Source organism: Scyliorhinus canicula, chromosome 3, assembly GCF_902713615.1.
Source record: "Scyliorhinus canicula chromosome 3, sScyCan1.1, whole genome shotgun sequence".
Classification (NCBI taxonomy): Eukaryota; Metazoa; Chordata; class Chondrichthyes; order Carcharhiniformes; family Scyliorhinidae; genus Scyliorhinus; species Scyliorhinus canicula.
Window position 1 is genome coordinate 193,587,175 of NC_052148.1, and position 17,588 is coordinate 193,604,762.

At 46.5% G+C, this 17,588-nt stretch overlaps 1 protein-coding gene across 1 annotated transcript in view; it reads left to right on the forward strand.

Annotated features, from left to right (window-relative positions):
- Window positions 1-713: 713 nt before the first annotated feature.
- LOC119963198 (reelin domain-containing protein 1-like) overlaps window positions 714-17,588 on the forward strand; it is a 65,805-nt gene continuing 48,930 nt past the window's right edge. The window contains exon 1 of the mRNA XM_038791941.1: window positions 714-824. Within this exon, the coding sequence (XP_038647869.1) occupies window positions 813-824 (12 nt within the window). The 5' untranslated portion in view covers window positions 714-812. The remainder of the gene's footprint in view (window positions 825-17,588) is intronic.

Consider the following 17,588-nt stretch of genomic DNA (forward strand, 5'->3'; position numbering starts at 1 on the left):
CATCTGCACTTTCTGTGAAGAGGAAGCTATACAGCTTTTGAGTTGAAATGAATGATTCCGTTGGACCTCCAGAATTAAGCATATGTCCTTTGACCCATTCCATCTAAAACTTCTGCGTTTAGGTCCCAGGCTGAGTAATAGAGGCAGAAAATTCAGAGTCATATGTGATTTAAATAACAGAAGCAGACCGATGTGAAAATATTTCTCTTTTTCCCTTTGTCTTGAAATGTATGCCCATGCTTATCCTTGCTCTGTAAACTACAAAAACCTCAATAAAAACATTTAAATAAATAAATAATATTATTTATTCACTTACAAATACAAGGGCAGTTCTTTCACAGAAAGTTAACACATGGAATGCGTGTAATATCAAACAGAGCCACACTATCCTGGTGTGGAAACAGTTATTACGGACATGATGGTAAGGAACGACATGAATCAGATGGACTGATTTAATTGCAAGACTTTGTGTTATAAAGGCAATCCCAATCCTTTAATATGAGATCAAACGACTGAAAACTGGAGTCTTCAGGATGGGCACAGGGAGACAAGAAATTAAACCAACTCCTTTTTGTTTGTACAACACAGATTAGACAGGAAGAGCGAGAGGGGGAAAAAGAAAAACTTTGTTTGCTGCTAATGGGATTAAAGAAAGAGGCTGACATCACAGAAAAATTCACTATTATTACAGCGACAGCTGTTGCACTTGCCATTAGAGGGAAAAGTTCAGACAGTTTTTGGAGATGTGCATCCCTGATCAGAAAGCCCTGATACATTAGACGTGGCTTATACACAGCTTGTCTTGGAAGGAAATGCCCACAAAGGTCAGTTTATTTAATGATTACACTTTACTTTTCATAAATGGTAATAAGGTAAGTGCTCAGGTATTTTGTAAGGAGCCCTTTGGGTGCCGTATGACATGATAGCATTGCTTGTTTCAGTGGATTAACTGCACATCCGTCCAGAGGCGGATCTATCTTATGTTTAGTCAGCGGCGTGTGAGCTAATAGTGGGGGTAGTTTGGGTAAATCTATAAAATGATGCTTCCAGATTGATATAATGGATTAAAGTTTTGATGCATTGTTTAATTAAATAATATGTATGCGGAACACATAGGGATGAAATTGGTCACCAGTGGCCGTACAAAACAAAGGGAAGCAAATTAGTCATCTGTTTTAGATCTCATCTGATTTTCATTTCTATTTAAATCGATGGAGAAGCAATTCCTGCTGATTGATTGATTTATTGTCACATGTATCGAAGTACAGTGAAAAGTATTTTTCTGCGGCCAAGGGAACGTACACAATACGTACACAGTAGACAAAAAGAATAATCAACAAAGTACATCGACAAATAGTGATTGGTTACAGTGCGGAACAAGGGGCAAAACAAAGCAAATACATGAGCAAGAGCAGCATAGGGCGTTGTGAATAGTGTTCTTACAGGGAACAGATAAATCCGAGGGAGAGTTGTTGAGTCTTGTAGCAGTGGGGAAGAAGCTGTTCCTATGCCTGGATGTGCAGGTCTTCAGGCTTCTGTACCTTCTGCCTGATGGAAGGGTCTGGAAGAAGGCAATGTCTGGGTGGGAGGGGTTCTGATAATGCTGTCTGCCTTCCTGAGGCAGCGTGAGGTGTATACAGAATCAATAAGAGGGTGGAAAGCTTGTGTGATGAGCTGGGCTGAGTTCACCACACTCTGCAGTTTCTTGCGATCTTGGGCCAAGCAGTTGCCATACCAGGCTGTGATGCAGCTGGATAAAATGCTCTCTATCGTACATCTGTAGACGTTTGTTAGAGTCGATGCAGACATGCCAAATGTCTTTAGCTTCGGAAGTACAGATGTTATTAGGCTTTCTTGACTGTTGCATCAACGTAAGTGGACCAGGACAGACTGTTGGCGATGGTGATCCCCAGGAACTTAAAGCTATCGACCATTTCCACTTCGGATCCATTGATGTAGACCGGGGTGGGTCATGCTACGCTTCCTGAAGTTGATGATCAGTTCATTGGTCTTTCCGACATTTAGAGAGAGGTTGTTTTCGGTACACCATGCAACCAAGTGATCTATCTCCCTTCTGTAGTCTGATTCGTCGTTGTTTGAGATACGGCCCACCACAATCATTTCATCCGCAAACTTATAGATCGCATTGGAGTTAAATCTTGCCACACAGTTGTGTGTGTATAGGGAGTACAGCAGAGGACTGAGCACACATTCTTGCAGGGAGCTGGTGTTGAGGACTATTGTAAAGAAAGTGCTGTTACCTATCCTGACAGTTTGCAGTCTGTTGATGAGGAAGTCAAGGATCCAGCTGCACAAGGAGGGGTCAAGTCCAAGGTTGCAGAGTTTGGTTATTAGTCTTGTCGGGATAATGGTGTTGAAGGCGGAGCTGTAGTCTATGAACAGCAGTCTGACATAGATGTCCTTGTTGTTGAGGTGTTCGAGTGTTGATTGTAGGTCCTGGGAGATGGCATCTGCTGTGGATTGGTTGCGGCGATAGGCGAACTGCAATGGATCGAGACCGTCTGGGGGGCTGGCATTGATCCGTCTCATGACTAGCCACTTGAAGCATTTCATGATAACAGATGTCAGGGCCACCAGTCGGTAGTCATTGAGGCAGGCTACCTTGTTCTTCTTTGGTACTGGTATTATGGTGGTCTTCTTGAAGGAGGTGGGAACCTCGGAGCGAAGATGTCTGCGAATACACTCAGAACCTGCGCAGACCAGTTGATGAGTGCTCACTCAAGGACTCAGTCAGGGCCCATCGCTTTCCACGGGTTCACTTTCAAGAAGGCAGCTCTTACCGCTGAGGCTTAATAGTGGGTATGGGTGTGTCCAGGGATGTTGGGGCGGGTGGCACTGATACATTGGCTGACTGCTCAAAGCAGACATCGAACTTGTTCAGTTCATTGGGGAGTGATGCTCCAGCACGAGAGAGTCTGCCTGGCCTGGCTTTGTAGCCCGTAGTCTCGTGTAAGCCCTGCCATTGACATCGTGGGTTTGTGTCGTTGGCCTGGGATTCTAGTTTGATCCGGGATTGTCTTTTGGCATCCATGATGGCTTTACGTACGTCGTACCTGGATTTTGTCGTATCTGACACAGTACCACACAGTGCCCCACTTCTCCAGAGTTAATAACGATTTTTTCAAACCACTCACTCCTGGTAAAGGGTTTGGCAAAATGCTTTCCTAATTTTCTGAATGTGATCATTGCTTTTGTTTGACTGGTTTCTGCCGTTACTCATTGGAACTGTAAACTTTAATGAAAAAATAGACTGAAAAAAATCACATTGTGAAAAGGACCGTTGCTGAAAATAGACCACCTTCGAAAGCAAGGCCTGCCTCAGTTACCCAAGAAGAACTTGTTTATACAAATATTTTTATTCTCCATTTTCATATTTTCTTCAGAATTTACACCCCACCAACAAACAGTCAACGGTAACGAATACAATGTCAATCCCCTTATCAACAACAACGATCCTATTCTCCCACCACCCCCCCCAAACAACGGCCTGCAGGACATTATAAGCATCAAATAAAATAAACCCTCCCAAGGTGGAAAAAAAAGGAAAAAAGAAAAAGGAATCAGGAATCGCCTATCGTCACCATTGACATATACAGTCCAACCCCCAACCCCCCCCCCCCCCCATATTCAATGCCATCCAATCTACGAAAGAGTACCATGAATGACACCCATGAATTGTAGACACCTCCCCCCACTCCCTCTCCCAGACTCCTCCCCTCCAATTCCTCTTGCAAACTCCTCCCCCCCCAACCTTGGTTCCTTCCCCCAACTTTTCACCCCGGCTAGACTCACCGAAACCTGTTCTACCAGGCTCCGATGGCCGCAGCCCCTCCCCCCACCTCACCCCTGTTCACTGGCCGGCTTAAACCGGCCAGCGTGGGGGCCCCCGCCCGGGTCCCTTCCCCCCTGGACCGGTCCCAGGACAACCAAGAAATCCCCTTTAGCACACAACCCCAGCATACACACCCAAGCCCCAAAGAACCATCATTGCAAATGAAAGTCCCAACTCTTCCCTTGTTCAAATATATACAGCGTCAACTCATTTAGTACATACACCAACACGCAGTGAAAAAATACAGTTACATGAGGCTACATCGGTACACGACCATTTCTCAATACTGCCACAGTCCTTCTGCCTTCGCAAACTTCTCCACTGCTTCCACCGTCCCAAAATAAAAGTCCTTGGATTCGTAGGTCACCCTCAACTTAGCTGGATATACTATGCTACACTGCACCTTGCTGATGTACAGTGCCTTCTTCACCTGGCTGAAACAGCCGGCCTCCTCGCCAGATCGACCGTAAAGTCCTGGTACATGCGTATACCAGCTCCAGCCCACTGCACCACCTGCTTCTGCTTTGCCCAGCACAGGACCTTCTCCTTCACGCTATACCTATGGAAACACAGTTACTACTCTTGGCGGCTCACTTGCCTTTGGTATAGGCCTCCACGACTGATCAGCCCGATCCAGCTCATATCGGGAGGGATTGTCCCCCTCCCCCAATAGCTTCGCCAACATCATGGCAAAATACTCCGTCAGCCTCGGGCCCTCCACCCCTTCGGGCAGACCCACAATCCTCAGAATCTGTCGCCTGGATCTGTTTTCCAGGTCTTCCATTTGGGCTCGCAGACTCTTATTGGTCTCTGTCACCCTCCGCAGCTCCTTCCCCATCGAGGTGAGTTTATCACTGTGCTGCGATAATGCCTCTTCCACTTCCTTCAGTGTCTCACTTTGCTCCCGCACCTCCGCCGCTGCGCTTGATACCGCCTCCCTCACCGGAGCAATCCCCTCCTCCACCAGCACTTTCAATACCACCCCCATCTCCTTCTTCATTGCTTCCATGTGCTTTGTGAACTGTTTTTCAAGTTCCACAGCCATCACCTTGGTCATTTCTTCTGCTGTGAGCAATGCGGCTTCCCCTGGTGCTCCAGCCTTCGTTTTCCTTATAGTTCCTGCGCTGAATTTTTCACTCCCTGGCGGACTTTCATTAACCGCCTTTTTCACGGCCGTTTTTCTCCCAAACTTGGACATTTCTGCTCCCTGTGCCTTCTTACAGCCTTTTCAGCCTCCGTTACCCCCGGGACCGGGTGTTAAAACTCCAAAGTTTCTATTCCCGAGCGGGAGCCCTCCAGTGTGTGGCTGCCTCCCGCCCGCCGTCACCGGCAAGAACTTGTATTTCTAATGTCATCTTTAATGTGATGAAACAGCTCAAGGTGCAGCAAGGCAAAAATTCACATTGAGCCGCATAAGGTGATGTTAGGGTAAATGACAAGAGCTTAGTCGAAGAATTGGGTTTTAAAGAGTGTCTTATAAGGGGAAACAAGGTAGAGAGGCTTTGGGAGGTTATTGCAGAGCTTATGGCTAAGGCAGCTGATAGGACGGACACCAGTGATGGAGTGATTAAAATTAGAATGCTCAAGAAGATGGAATTTGTGACTTTAATAAGAGCAGTTTTTGCACTGTTGCAAGGCCAGAATACTGACCAAAAGGGACTCCAATATGGTGTTCTAGCAGAGATGTGTATAGGTTTGAGAGGTGACAATGCATAGTAGTAGCCAATTTTTGCAGATGAGGTCAAAATCCATACCTCTTTATGTGGTCCAGCCACATCTGGCAGTGAAAGACTGTGTACCTTGGAGTTAAGGGAACTGAGGCAATGGCCATTCCAGACAGAATGGTGAGGATAAGAGAAAGTGATTCTCTATCCCAGAATGCAGTGGAAGCCTGAACACTGAACAGATTTAAGGAGGAGATAGATAGGTTTTAATTTAGTAGCGGAATTAAGCATTATGGGAAGGAAGGTGGAAATGAGTGAGGCCGAGACGAGACCAGCCATGATCGTATTTATTGGCGGAGTGGGCTCGAGTGGATGAATTGCCCACTCCAGCTCCTAGTTCTTATGTTATTAATGGTTTTATTAAGAGCTAGGGAGTCAAAGGGAGTCAAAGATGGAGGTGAGGATGCGTTGAGCAAATCAGTAGCTGCAGAAATGTTCTGGTAGATGGAGAACTATAAAATCTTCAGGAGTCCCAAGAAGGTAACAAAAACAAAGGTTTACTTGACAAGCAAAAGTAAAGGCCGTAACGTGGCATACAGCACAAGTCCCAGCCGGGGCTACCGATCATGCCGTTTCAATCCGGGCCGGCTTTTAAGCAGTAGATTCATGAGCCCCAGCTGCTAGGTATCCACCGGGCACCATTCCCAAAATTCCGGACCTACACAGTGTCCCCTGGCTTGAACCCTCTGTCCTGCTTCCGGTGGTCATGGTACTTTTTCTGGAGATCTTGTTTCTTCTCCACCTTCCCAACAAGATTAGGAACGTTAGGCTTAGACGGGGTTCATAGTCTTCGGCCCATCAGTAATTCTGCCGGTGCTATCCCAGTTGTCATATGCAGCGTGATCCGATAGTTGAACAGGAAATGCACCAGTTTCGTCTCAATTGACCCTGCGGCTCGTTTCTTCACGCCCTGCTTGAAAGTCTGTACCGCTCGCTCAGCCAAGCCAATTGAAGAAAGATGGTAAGGGGCGTTCCGAATGTGTTTCACTCCATTTGCCTGCATGAACTTCAAGAATTCCTCGCTGATGGAAAGTGTGCCGGTATCGGTGACGAGCACCTCCGGAATTCACTGGATACTGATTGACTGGCGTAGCTTCTCTATGGTGGTCCATGAAGTGGTGGACAGCATCCGGTAAATGTTCATCTATTTTGAGTGGGTGTCGAAGCGTAATGGAAACACTGACCCCAAGAACGACCTGGCAAAGTCAGCATGTGAACGCACCCAGGACTGGCCTGGAGTGAAGCTAATGGTGGAAGCTTTTTAAAAATAAATTTAAGAGTACCCAATTATTTTTTTTTTCCAATTAAGGGGCAATTTAGCATGGCCAATCCATCTAACCTGTACATCTTTAGATTATGGGGGTGAAACCCACGCACACACTGGAAGAATGTGCAAACTCCATACAGACAGTGACCTGGAGCTATGATCGAATCCGGGTCCTCAGTGCTGTAGGCAGCAGTGCTAACCACTGCGCCACCGTGCCGCCCCGTGATGGCGGGAGCTTTTGATGCTCTTGGCATGAGAGGTGATAACCTCTCAATATCACCATTAAGCTCTGGCCACCACATGTGTTGGCAATGGGAGTTAGTTCAGGCCATCCATGTGCACAATCTGTGTACGCGGATGATACTCGAAGGCATATTCATATGCTGCCTGTCATAATATACATCCAGGTATATGTTGGAGTGCAGACAGGCACTGATTGATACACAGGATGACACAGCAGCCAATCACCAGACAGGAGACGACCACTATAAAGCCAGAGGGCACCAGTTTTCCCGCTCTCTCGGGATCCAGCCTCTGAGACAGTCAAAGCTCGTGAGCAGCAACTAGTACAAACACCATGTGGTAGTCAGATAGTCTGGTCAGTTTAGCCTGAGGTCTCCAGTCAAGTTAGCATAGTGTCAGCCCACAGTTAAGCATGTATTATAGTTAGTTGATCAATAAAATCGTGTTGCATTTCTTCAAGTGTTTGAAGCCTGTCTCTCTCTACACTGTGTCAAACGCAGTCCACATAGACCCAGCTTACCCAACACATCACTGCCAACAATAATGCTCATCACTGGATCCTGGCCAATGCGATCGAAGGTATCATCTTGTCTTCTTTGAAGAGACTGAGTAATGGTTTGTGATCCGTGATGATTGCAAAGGGCCATGCATAAACGTACTGATAAAACTCGTTGACTGCAAAGATCACGGCCAGATCTTCCTTTTCTTTTTTTCAAATAAATTCAGAGTACCCAATTATTTTTTTCCAATTAAAGGACAATTTAGCGTGGCCAATCCACCTAACCTGCACATTGTGGGGGTGAAACCCACGCAAACATGGGGAGAATATGAAAACTCCACATGGACAGTGACCCAGAGCCGGGATCGAACCTGGGACCTCGGCACCGTCAGGCAGCAAGGCTAACCCATTGTGCTGCCCCTAGATCTTCCTTTTCAATCTGAGTGTACCAGAGCTCTCCGTCAGCCAAGGCTCTTGACTCATAGGCTATCAGTCTCTCTGCCCCATCGTCCATCCAATGGCATAACCCCGCCCTGATGCCAAATGGGGAGGCGTTGCACTTGACAATGAGCAGCTTAGAAGGGTAGTAATGTGTTAGCAGGTTAGAGGACAATAATTGTCATTCTTTTGTGGTGCCTTCCATGCTCAATCCTGACATTTCTTTAAGAGTGCATGTAATGGCGTTAGTCTGGTCGCCAGATCTGGAATTAACGTTCCATAATTTATAAACCCTAGGAATAGCCTCGGCTCTGTCATATTCTCTGGCGTTGGGGCCCGTTTGATAGCTCAAACCTTGGATATAAACCATCCTTGTCTACTCAGTACCCCAGGCATCATGGGCTGGATTCGCCGTTATTGGGACTATATCACCACGCCGGCGTCAAAACTGTGGACTTTCATGCCAGAAAACCTGGCGTGAAGGGCCACATAATCCTGGCCCTGCAGGGGGCTTGCAGGGACCCGGCATCAATCTAGCAGCTTTTGCTGCAGATACGGGCCCCAACACCTCTGGGTTGGAGGCCGCACATGTGCACGGCGGTGGCCTCCAGCAGCCGCACAGTGCACCATGGCAGACTCGGACCGTGGAGCTGGACCCTGAAAATAGATCCCCCTGTCGGCCGCGCGCCCGACCCTGACTGCCCTGACAAACATTCCCCGACCGCGTATAAGGCCCCCTCTGCCCTCCGATCGACCCGCCCCCAAACAGGGCGGCTGAGAACTGAGTCTGCAGCCACCCGCAAGTATCCTCGGACCACATTAGATCCACGCCGTCGGGACTTTGGCCAATCAGGGGTGGAGCGGGCCTCCAGTAATGGCCCAAGGTAGGACCTAGGTAGGTCTCCAAGTATGCCGCTTTTCGGGGCCCACAGAATCGGGGAACTGGCGCCAGTCCCGATTCCGTGCCGGGAAATGGATTCTCCACCCCCCACGCTAGCCATGATTTCAGCACCGGGGTGCGGAAAATCCAGCCCATGACCTCTCTTGCCCGGAAAACACAATTGCCCCTCTTCAGATGGTCACCTGCCTCCAAGAAACAACGGAGGACTTCCTCTAAGTTATCGAGGTGTTCTTTCTCGGTGACTCCGATAGGCAATACGCCATGCAGTAGACTGCTGCTCTTGAAGGATGCTCTCCATAACCTGTTGGAAGATTGCACAGGCAGATGACAATCCAAATAGGAGGCTGGTATATTCATATAGTCCTCTTTGGGTATTGATAGTCACATATTTTTCTGGACGCCGCACCCAATTCCAACTGGAGGAAGGCGTGGCTCATGTCCAACCTGGAGAAAGAATGACCCCCAGCCAACTTTGCATAAAGGTCCTCCACAAGCGGCATTGGGTACCTTTTCAACAGAAGGCCCTGTTCACCATTATTTTATAATTGCCGCACAGGCAGACAGTCTTGTCTGGCTTTGGCACTGGGAATACTGGTGTTGCCCACTGCGGGAACTGAACCGGGAGAATAATCCCTAAGTTTTCCAGTCGGCTGAGCTCGTCATCCACTTTTGACAGTAGGGCATTTGGAACTTAGGTTGGGCTTTTGGGTCCACATAAACTTCGGCCATGGCTTCCTCAAACCATCTTAGAAAATGTCCGGGTATTTTCCCAGGGCCTCATACAACCCGCCTATACCCAATTTAAAAATCTGTTGCCAGTCTAGGCAGAGCCTCTATAACTATTCGTGGCCCAACTGACCACTATCAGTGGCAGGTGAACTAACTGCTGCTCCTAGGTAACTGGAGCCTTTGGTGATCCATGATCGTTAATGGCTACCATTCCTTAGTGTTCCTTAGGCCTGGGTGTTGGATCCCTTTAAGGACCTTCTGGTATGTTTGCTATCCAACAACAAAGACACTGGCCCCAGTATCTATTTCCATCTCTAGTGGGTGGCCATTTACCTGGATGGTGATCTTAATGGGGGCAACTTTTAGGGCCGTAATGCAATTTAGTTGCATGCAGCCATTCTCCTTGGGTTGTACTAAATGTAAAGCCCTACTGAGGTAATATGGGTTGAAGTTAGAAATAGGAAAGGAGCAGTCACCTTGTTGGGTGTGTTCTATAGGCCCCCCAATAGCAGCAGAGATGTGGAGGAACAGATTGGGAAACAGATTCTGGAAAGGTGCAGAAGTCACAGGGTAGTAGTCATGGGCGACTTCAACTTCCCAAACATTGAGTGGAAACTCTTTAGATCAAATAGTTTGGATGGGGTAGTGTTTGTGCAGTGTGTCCAGGAAGCTTTTCTAACACAGTATGTAGATTGTCCGACCAGAGGGGAGGCCATATTGGATTTAGTACTTGGTAATGAACCAGGGCAGGTGATAGATTTGTTAGTGGGGGAGCATTTTGGAGGTAGTGACCACAATTCTGTGACTTTCACTTTAGTAATGGAGAGGGATAGGTGCGAGCAACAGGGCAAGGTTTATAATTGGGGGAAGGGTAAATACAATGCTGTCAGACAAGAATTGAAGTGCAGAAGTTGGGAACATAGGCTGTCAGGGAAGGACACAAGTGAAATGTGGAACTTGTTCAAGGATCAGGTACTGCGTGTCTTTGATATGTATGTCCCTGTCAGGCAGGGAAGAGATGGTCGAGTGAGGGAACCATGGTTGACAAGAGAGGTTGAATGTCTTGTTAAGAGGAAGAAGGAGACTTATGTAAGGCTGAAGAAACAAGGTTCAGACAGGGCGCTGGAGGGATACAAGATAGCCAGGAGGGAACTGAAGAAAGGGATTAGGAGAGCTAAGAGAGGGCATGAAAAATCTTTGGCGGGTAGGATCAAGGAAAACCCCAAGGCCTTTTACACATACGTGAGAAATATGAGAATGACTAGAGTGAGAGTAGGTCCGATTAAGGACAGTAGCGGGAGATTGTGTATTGAGTCTGAAGAGATAGGAGAGGTCTTGAACAAGTATTTTTCTTCAGTATTTACAAATGAGAGGGGCCATATTGTTGGAGAGGACAGCGTGAAGCAGACTGATAAGCTTGAGGAGATACTTGTCAGGAAGGAAGATGTGTTGCGCGTTTTGAAAAACTTGAGGATAGACAAGTCCCCCGGGCCTGACGGGATATATCCAAGGATTCTATGGGAAGCAAGAAATGAAATTGCAGAGCCGTTGGCAATGATCTTTTCATCCTCGCTGTCAACAGGGGTGGTACCAGAGGATTGGAGAGTGGCGAATGTCGTGCCCCTGTTCAAAAAAGGGAATAGGGATAACCCTGGGAATTACAGGCCAGTTAGTCTTACTTCGGTGGTAGGCAAAGTAATGGAAAGGGTACTGAGGGATAGGATTTCTGAGCATCTGGAAAGGCATTGCTTGATTAGGGATAGTCAGCACGGATTTGTGAGGGGTAGGTCTTGCCTTACAAGTCTTATTGAATTCTTTGAGGAGGTGACCAAGCATGTGGATGAAGGTAAAGCAGTGGATGTAGTGTACATGGATTTTAGTAAGGCATTTGATAAGGTTCCCCATGGTAGGCTTATGCAGAAAGTAAGGAGGCATGGGATAGTGGGAAATTTGGCCAGTTGGATAACAAACTGGCTAACCGATAGAAGACAGAGAGTTGTGGTGGATGGCAAATATTCAGCCTGGAGCCCAGTTATCAGTGGCGTACCGCAGGGATCAGTTCTGGGTCCTCTGCTGTTTGTGATTTTCATTAACGACTTGGATGAGGGAGTTGAAGGGTGGGTCAGTAAATTTGCAGATGATACGAAGATTGGTGGAGTTGTGGATAGTGAGGAGGGCTGTTGTCGGCTTCAAAGAGACATAGATAGAATGCAGAGCTGGGCTGAGAAGTGGCAGATGGAGTTTAACCCTGACAAGTGTGAGGTTGTCCATTTTGGAAGGACAAATCTGAATGCGGAATACAGGGTTAATGGTAGGGTTCTTGGCAATGTGGAGGAGCAGAGAGATCTTGGGGTCTATGTTCATTGTTCTTTGAAAGTTGCCACTCAAGTGGATAGAGCTGTGAAGAAGGCCTATGGTGTGCTAGCGTTCATTAGCAGAGGGATTGAATTTAAGAGCCGTGAGGTGATGATGCAGCTGTACAAAACCTTGGTCAGGCCACATTTGGAGTACTGTGTGCAGTTCTGGTCACCTCATTTTAGGAAGGATGTGGAAGCTTTGGAAAAGGTGCAAAGGAGATTTACCAGGATGTTGCCTGGAATGGAGAGTAGGTCTTATGAGGAAAGGTTGAGGGTGCTAGGCCTTTTCTCATTAGAACGGAGAAGGATGAGGGGCGACTTGATAGAGGTTTATAAGATGATCAGGGGAATAGATAGAGTAGATAGTCAGAGACTTTTTCCCCGGGTGGAACACACCATTACAAGGGGACATAAATTTAAGATAAATGGTGGAAGATATAGAGGGGATGTCAGAGGTAGGTTCTTTACCCAGAGAGTAGTGGGGGCATGGAATGCACTGCCTGTGGTAGTAGTTGAGTCGGAAAATTTATGGACCTTCAAACGGCTATTGGATAGGTACTTGGATTAGGGTAGAATAAGGGAGTGTAGGTTAACTTCTTAAGGGCAGCACGGTAGCATTGTGGATAGCACAATTGCTTCACAGCTCCAGGGTCCCAAGTTCGATTTCGACTTGGGTCACTGTCTGTGTGGAGTCTGCACATCCTCCCCGTGACTGCGTGGGTTTCCTCCGGGTACTCCGGTTTCCTCCCACAGTCCAAAGATGTGCAGGTTGGGTGGATTGGCCATGACAAATTGTCCAAAATTCTATGATTAACCTAGGACAAAAGTTCGGCGCAACATCGTGGGCCGAAGGGCCTGTTCTGTGCTGTATTTCTCTATCTATCTATCTATTTCTGGGTAGGTGTGTCACCCTAACCAGGGTGACACGCTTGCTGACAATTCTGGAGTACCTGGTCCCCATGGTTCCTGCGACCAGAAGTGCAGCACCATTGTGAGTCTTCCTCCTGGAGCTCAGGAGAGATATCTTGTTGGGCTGCAGTGGCTTTTGGCTAATGGGTCTGACCACACCATTGCTTGTGCGGCAACTGGATCCCATAGGCTCTACTTTTACTCTTACAGCATTACTCACTGGAATGGGAGGTGGCCAATGCTATTTACCTTCATATCCATAGAGGCCTGCACTTCCTTTTCTGTATTTTCACCGAAGAGGGGTAATTCTCTGATCCTTTTTAAGTGAAAAGAAGATTCTGCCAACAACTTAAACTGGGTCTTGTTTGTTGTTTATGTCACATATGAGGCTGTCGCGCAACATCTCTGGAAGGGATGGCTCATAGTCACAATGCACAGCTTGTTTGGGTAGGCATGTGAGGAATTACACTACAGACTACCCCAGTGTTTGCCCGGTGGTGTTGAACCGGTACCTCTGCACTATCACCGGTTTGGGGACATAGTGGTCTGCAACAGGTGCTACCAACTCGTCAAAGGCCTTTGAATCTGGGGCCGTCTGGTGGGTCAGGCTTTTGATCGCACTAAATGTTGAGGCGCCACAGGTGGTCAGGAGTATTATCTTTTGTCAGTCGTCTCCTGTAATTGCATTTACCTGAAATACTGCACACACAAATGAAGGTTTATTTGGAAAACAAAAGTAAAGGCTGCAACATGGAATTAAGCACATAAGTCCCAGCCGGGACTGCCGATCATGCCGGTCCCAATCCAGGAGGGCTTTTAAGAACTAGATTAACGAGCCTCAGCTGCGAGACCACCGCCCCTCAGCGGGGGAGCTCGTATTTCACGAACCTCAAAGGGAGATGAATTGAGTCGTCCCAGTGGGTTTTATGAGGGTTATTACACTTGTAAATGATTTGGGGGAGATTTTTGCCAGGGTCGACAAGGCCGGGCAAACACCTGGGTAGTCAGGTTGTGTGTGGAGATTCAGTACTGTGCTGTCACTTTCTGTCGAGGCTATGACAGGAAGATCTGAATGAGGTGTAAGAGGGAGGGTTACCTGAATCACAGCCTGGAAACAAACATGCCATGCAAATAAGCCCTCACTGCACTAGAGAGAGTAGACCCACAGCTCACAGCCTACTTAATATTGAGTTTTGAGCCTTATCTATCACAACAACGAACTGCAGATTCCCGCTGAGCCTTCTCAGGTCGCTTGCCTGGTAAGGACTTGGATCTCCTCCCCATGCAATCTGCATTCTTATCTGATGCCGAGTATGCAGAGCTCCTGAACATCTTTGATCCAACAATTGAGCCGAACTGATTCACTGCATCTGCCTAATTCCTGTGTCCTACCTGCTTTGTATTGCTATTAACACAAGTTCAGCTGCAGGTAAGCATTATTGAACAATTTTACTTGCACCTCCCTAACAGAGAGGAATTTTGAGTTGTTACGACACACTGGGCAAGTGCACGGTCAACTCCAGTCCCATGTGCTCTGGAGTCACAACACAAGTGAGTAAACCAATAATTCTTATGAAAATTCCTGAAATCTTTGGCCCTTGGCTGCCCAATAACTAGTGTCCAGGTTCTATGAACCTTTTGGTATTTGTTAACAGGCGTAGTGGCAGAACTACCACACGGTTCACCATCCAACTTCCTCTTAATTTTTAAAAGGAATTGTTTACTGATTATTTACTCTCCTTTGCTATCTGCTGCCTTTACCTCGAAGAGGCACTGTGGACCTTCAACACCCTGGGAAAGTGCGCGGTCAATTCCAGCTCCACACATCCCATAGTCACAACACAAATGAATTAAGCGATCATTCTTATAAAAATATCCAAAATCTTTGGCCCTTGGCTGTCCGATAATAACAGTCACCAGCTGAGTCACTGTCCGTGTGGAGTTTGCACGTTCTCCCCGTGTTTGCGTGGGTTTCACCCCACAACCCAAAAATGTGCAGGTTAGGTGGATTGGCCACGATAAATTACCCCTTTATTGGAAAAAGAAATGAATTGGATACGCTAAATTTATTTAAAAAAAATAACAGTCACCAGGTTGGTACGTTTAAATACAATTGCTGTTTATTTGTAACAAGAACAGATATGAAATATGCAGTAAATGCAGCTGCTTAATGACAAGCTAATATCTGGCTCCCCCTTTAACTGTTCCAGCCTCTACCCACACACACAGGAGAGACAAATATAGAGGGATGGAAAGAGGTAAAATAATAAGGATTAAGGTCAAAAGATAGGAGTCCTTGCTTCAGATGGTGAGTTCTTTAGTGCACTTTCTTTACAGTACGAGTGTGGATTAAAGGCTCTGCTTTACAGCCCGTAATGATCTTCCTTGCAGTTCGCAATATCTTACTCACAGCTTTTCCAGGAGAGGCCCCTGGCTTCATATCAGCCTGTTCTGCAGAGAGAGTTATATGATTCTGGTCTCTACTTGCATCAGCCTTTTCTGGAAAGAGAGCTGGTTCCCATCGTGACCTTTTGGTGAGAATTAGCTGGTTATTCCTGGAGGAAATAGAATGGGAAAAAGAGAGGTCTTCTCCCTTAGCTGCCAAAGTGAAACAGAAAGCTCCTTAGGTCCCTGAACCATTTATGTGGGATCAGTTCCAATCACCACCTGTTACCAGACGGAGCACAGCCTTTGGGTCCAATTCATTGACTACCAGCCAAATCAATCAAACCAAGTCATCATTGAGGCCCACCTATCTCCAATAAACAGTCTAACACAACACAGCTTTCTGAATCCTGCTGATTGAATTAAAGGTGCAGGTCACAGCTTCCTTCTGCTTGGATTAAAATGGCAGACTGCCTTAAAGACACATGGGGGTCTTATAGATGCAGTGCATCTGAACTTCCAGAAGGCATTTGATAAGGTGCTGCACAGAAGGATAATTCACAAGGATAGATCACATGGGATTAGGGGTAATTTATTAGGTTGGATAGAAGACTGGCTGACGGACAGAAGACAGCGAGTCGGGGCCATTTTGTTTTGCTGAAGGGTAAAGGGGCGCACGGCGGAGATGGTGCCTTTGACCACGAGCCTACTCTCCCTGTCCGGTTGGAGCATTCGCCGAATTGCAACAAGACAAACTCATCATAAAACTGGTCCTGACTTTCATGACCGGTATGGAAATGCTATCCTTTTGGGAGGATTAACTTTCTGTATTGTAGTCTGGAGTTATGCTGCCACACAGACTGGGATCACATGGAACCTTTCTCCTGTTGGCAAAATCGCCCCTCAAAAATGGAGGGAATAGATGTACGGACCAAGTGTTTGCAAGAAATTGAGTACAGATGTGCTGCAATGCAAATTTGCTTCTAGTCTCATGGCTTCTACTGTACTGATTACCTCAGTATATTGGGTTTCATCGTAAATCAATAAATTATATAAACTTTAAAAAAAAAGAAGACAGCGAGTCGGAATAAATGAGTCTTCTTCTGGATGGCAAGATGTAACTAGTGGGGTGCCACAGGGTTCAGTCGTTAGGCCTCTGCTATTTCCAATCTATATAAACGACTTGGATACAGGGATAGAAGGTTCTATAGCCAAATCTGGAGATGACACACAAATAGGTGGGACAGTAAGTTGCTTTGAGAAAATAAGAACCTGACAAATGGATATAGCTAGGTTAGGAGAATGGGGCAAAATGTGGCAAATGGAGTTTAACGTGGATAAGTGCGAGGTCATGCACTTTGGTCAGAAAAATGGGAAGGCAACCTATTATCTAAATGGGGAGAATCTTTGGGGTGCTCCGTTGCAGAGGGATCTAAGGGTCCTTACTCATGAGTCACAGAAAACGAAGATGAAGGTACAACAGACAATAAAGAAAGCAAATAGAATGTTGGTATTTATAGCTCAAGGAATAGAGTATAAAGTTAAGGAAGTTATGTTGCAACTATACAAGGCATTGGTGAGACCAACCTGGAGTATTGTGCACAGTTTTGGTCCGCTTATTTCAGGAAAGGTGTAGTGACATTGGAGATAGTTCAGAGGAGGTTCATTAGGTTGATTCCATGCATGAGGGGTTTGTCATCTGAAGGAAGATTGAACAATTTAGGCCTATACTCTAGAGTTTAGAAGAATGAGGGGAGGTCAAATTGTGGTATGCAAATTGAAAGAAGGTATGGATAAAGTAGACGTGGAGCAGATGCTTCCTCTTCTGGGGCATTCTAGAATGAGAAGCCATAGTTTTTGGATAAGAAGTAGCAATTTAAAACAGAGTTGAGGAGAAATTACTTCTTCCAAAGGGTTGTGAATCTGTGGAGTTTGCTATCCCAGAGTGCAGTGGATGCTGGGACAGTGAGTAAATTTAAGGAGGAGTTGGACAGATTTTTAATTGCTGATGGGTTGAAGGGTTATGGAGAATGGGCAGGACAGTGGACGTAGGATGCGATCAGCCATGATCTAATGGCAGAGCAGACTCGATGGGCCAAATGGCCTAAATCTGCTCCAATATCATATGAACTTATGAGCTTATGTCCATAAATTATCCATGAATTAAAATGCATCAGCAAAAGTAGAAGAATGTGGAAAACAAGGGAATAGATGGAGAATAAACAAGAAGGAACAGTAAGAACCCTTGCAGAGTATAAACGGTTTCTCCTGTTCTCCTTTTGT